General features: G+C 38.7%; 1 protein-coding gene across 1 annotated transcript in view; it reads left to right on the forward strand.

The window, feature by feature from the left end:
* Nucleotides 1–2,575, forward strand: part of depdc5 (DEP domain containing 5) — a 64,265-nt gene that overhangs the window by 39,533 nt on the left and 22,157 nt on the right. Inside the window, exon 32 of the mRNA XM_015393118.1 lies at nt 2,066–2,166. Within this exon, the coding sequence (XP_015248604.1) occupies nt 2,066–2,166 (101 nt within the window). The remainder of the gene's footprint in view (nt 1–2,065; nt 2,167–2,575) is intronic.

Consider the following 2,575-nt stretch of genomic DNA (forward strand, 5'->3'; position numbering starts at 1 on the left):
TCTTCACTGAAAGAAGAGCAAAACACTGCTCTGGAGGCTTTTCTCAGAGGAAAAGATGTTTTTGCTCTTCTCCCGACTGGTTTCGGCAAGAGTTTGATCTATCAATTGTGGTTGTGTTTTCGTCGTCGCTCTGTTAGTACGTCATATGCTTCGTTGGTTGGCTAACCAGTGTTTTCGCCCCTTCCCAAAATTACTTCAACGGAAGGTTTCCAGATGGATATGCGGAGCAAATCCATCTGGCGGAGTCAGGTTAGTTTCAATTTGCATGCTTTCCAAACAAAAACAAGGCTTTGTTGGGCTACTGTATAAAGCCTCGAACTCAACGCTATTTCTGACATTTTTTATTAAAAAAGCTTCCTGGATGGGAAGAGAAACGTCTTCAAACTTGGAAACAAAGTCCAGTGTTTTTTTTTTGTTTTTTTTTTTACTTTTTTGGAATCCCAGCTATAAAGAACTTTCGACTAGCATACCAGTTTTTATCTCAACGGTAGCTTGATCCCACATAGAGTCACTGACTGCTCTTTCTTTTGACAAAATAACAAAATTAAACCAGTGTCACCTGAACACCAACATGCCAGCTTCAGGTTTAGTGACCAATAGTTCTCTCATCAGCAAATAAAAAAATGTCAGTTTCATTTACAGAGTCCAAGATTGAAGACGTTTCACTTCCCATCCAGGAAGCTTTTTCGATTAAAAAAAAGACACATAATGATGTAACCAAATAAAATGAACTGTTGGTTTAAGTAAATGGTAGATGGCCTGTACTTATATGGCGCTTTTTTAAGTCAGGAGACTTGACCAAAGCGCTTTACACTACATTCAGTCATTCACCTGTTCACCCACTGATGGTGGCAAGCTACACTTTAGCCACAGCTGCCCTGGGGCTCACCAACAGAAGTGAGGCTGCCGTACACTGGCATAACTGGGCCCTCCGACCGCCATCAGTAGACAATGTAGGTGAAGTGTATTGCCCAAGGACATAATGGCACTCAAAGCCGGAGTTGAGGCCTAAACCGTCAACTCTTCGATTTCAGGGCAAACTCCTACATCCAACGCCACTGTGGTAAAACAAATGTAGTAATTTAGTGAAACAACAGCTGACTGACAGAGCAAGACTCCTATGGCAAGCCTGGAGCACTAAAACTGAGATTTGGCATTTTCTCCTAAATGATTCGATTAAGAACAAATTTGTTTGTACGTTTCTTGCATGAGGCCCATTGATTTCCTGTTTCTTTTTTTCCACAGAGGAGTTTATACATGTCTGAAATTAGAACCTCAACCTAAATTAGGTAGCGTAGCGACTAAAGATGTGTAAATATTTTAACTTTTTGAAAACAAAATGCTGCTTTTCTGAGCTTACATGCTGTAACCCGTCTGCTGTATTTTCTCCCTTATTATTATTTTTTTGTTTGTTTTTTTTAATAAAACTAGGCTGGTTTAATTCAAAACTAGCATCATTGTTATAATAGCTGCATAAAAGCCGATTGGCCAAAAAAGTATAACATTGTGAAAAAAGCAATTTAAAAGCTAAAACCTGAATGCTGAAAAAATATAATTATTTATTGTAAAATAAATTGACAAAGTTAAAATATGACAAAATAGAAAAAAAAATAGAATCTGAGATAGCAGAAAAGTTACTCTTATTTAAATATGTGTTTCAAACTTTCATTTCTGGATATCGTTTTTGTTTATTTTTTATTTCCATTCACGAAACATGTTCCTCAGTTCCAGCAATAATGGATCAAAAGTTACTCCATATTCTATTTACACACTGACTAATGAATCTGCATTTACTGCTTTTTATGACTTGAACTCTTAAAGTGCCGAAACTCTTTTTATGAATGAATCCTTGCTGCTGTAACCGTAGATGCATGTATGTAGGAATGTAACCCTTTTTCACCTGTATGTTGTCTGCATGCTCCAGTTGATGCAGTAGCAAGGATACACGCCTTTCTGTCAGAAATTAGTAATAGTAATCTTATTTTCTTTTGACTTCAGCTTAAACATCCACTGTTTTCTTATCTTTTAGTCCATGCTTATTAGTGAGTGTTTTTAATTGGTGCAGCTTCCTGTGGAAACCACTGAGCCGGCAGAGAAGGGCGTACAGCCGGGACAGACAGCTGGAGCACCACTGCCTGCGGGGGAAACGGCAAACTCTGATGCCAGGTCGACGCTAAGTCATTACTTTTAAAGGGGAATGCCGTTTTTTTTTTTTACATTTGGCCCTTTGATTTTACGTTATTCCATCATGTTCTACTCACCCATATAAGTCTTGTGTCAGTTGGAGCCGTTCTGAAGATATTCCGTTAGGTTATATCCAGGTAACGTCTTCCTATGGGCAACGACTTGAAGGCACAAACTAAACTATTCATAATTTATCCTTTATGGTACGCCAGCATTCATAACATGTAGGCAAATTACTGTCCCCCAGACATCCGCGGTTATATCTTTTATATTTGTATGTTTTAAAAACAAAGCGGCTCATGTATGACATCATTCGCGCATGCAGACTGGAGTCGTAACAGGAAACCTGGGCTACAGGCGGCTACGCTCTAACCCTTCTATTCAGACTAGC

Source organism: Cyprinodon variegatus, unplaced genomic scaffold, assembly GCF_000732505.1.
Source record: "Cyprinodon variegatus isolate N-32 unplaced genomic scaffold, C_variegatus-1.0 Scaffold625, whole genome shotgun sequence".
NCBI classification, from domain to species: domain Eukaryota; kingdom Metazoa; phylum Chordata; class Actinopteri; order Cyprinodontiformes; family Cyprinodontidae; genus Cyprinodon; species Cyprinodon variegatus.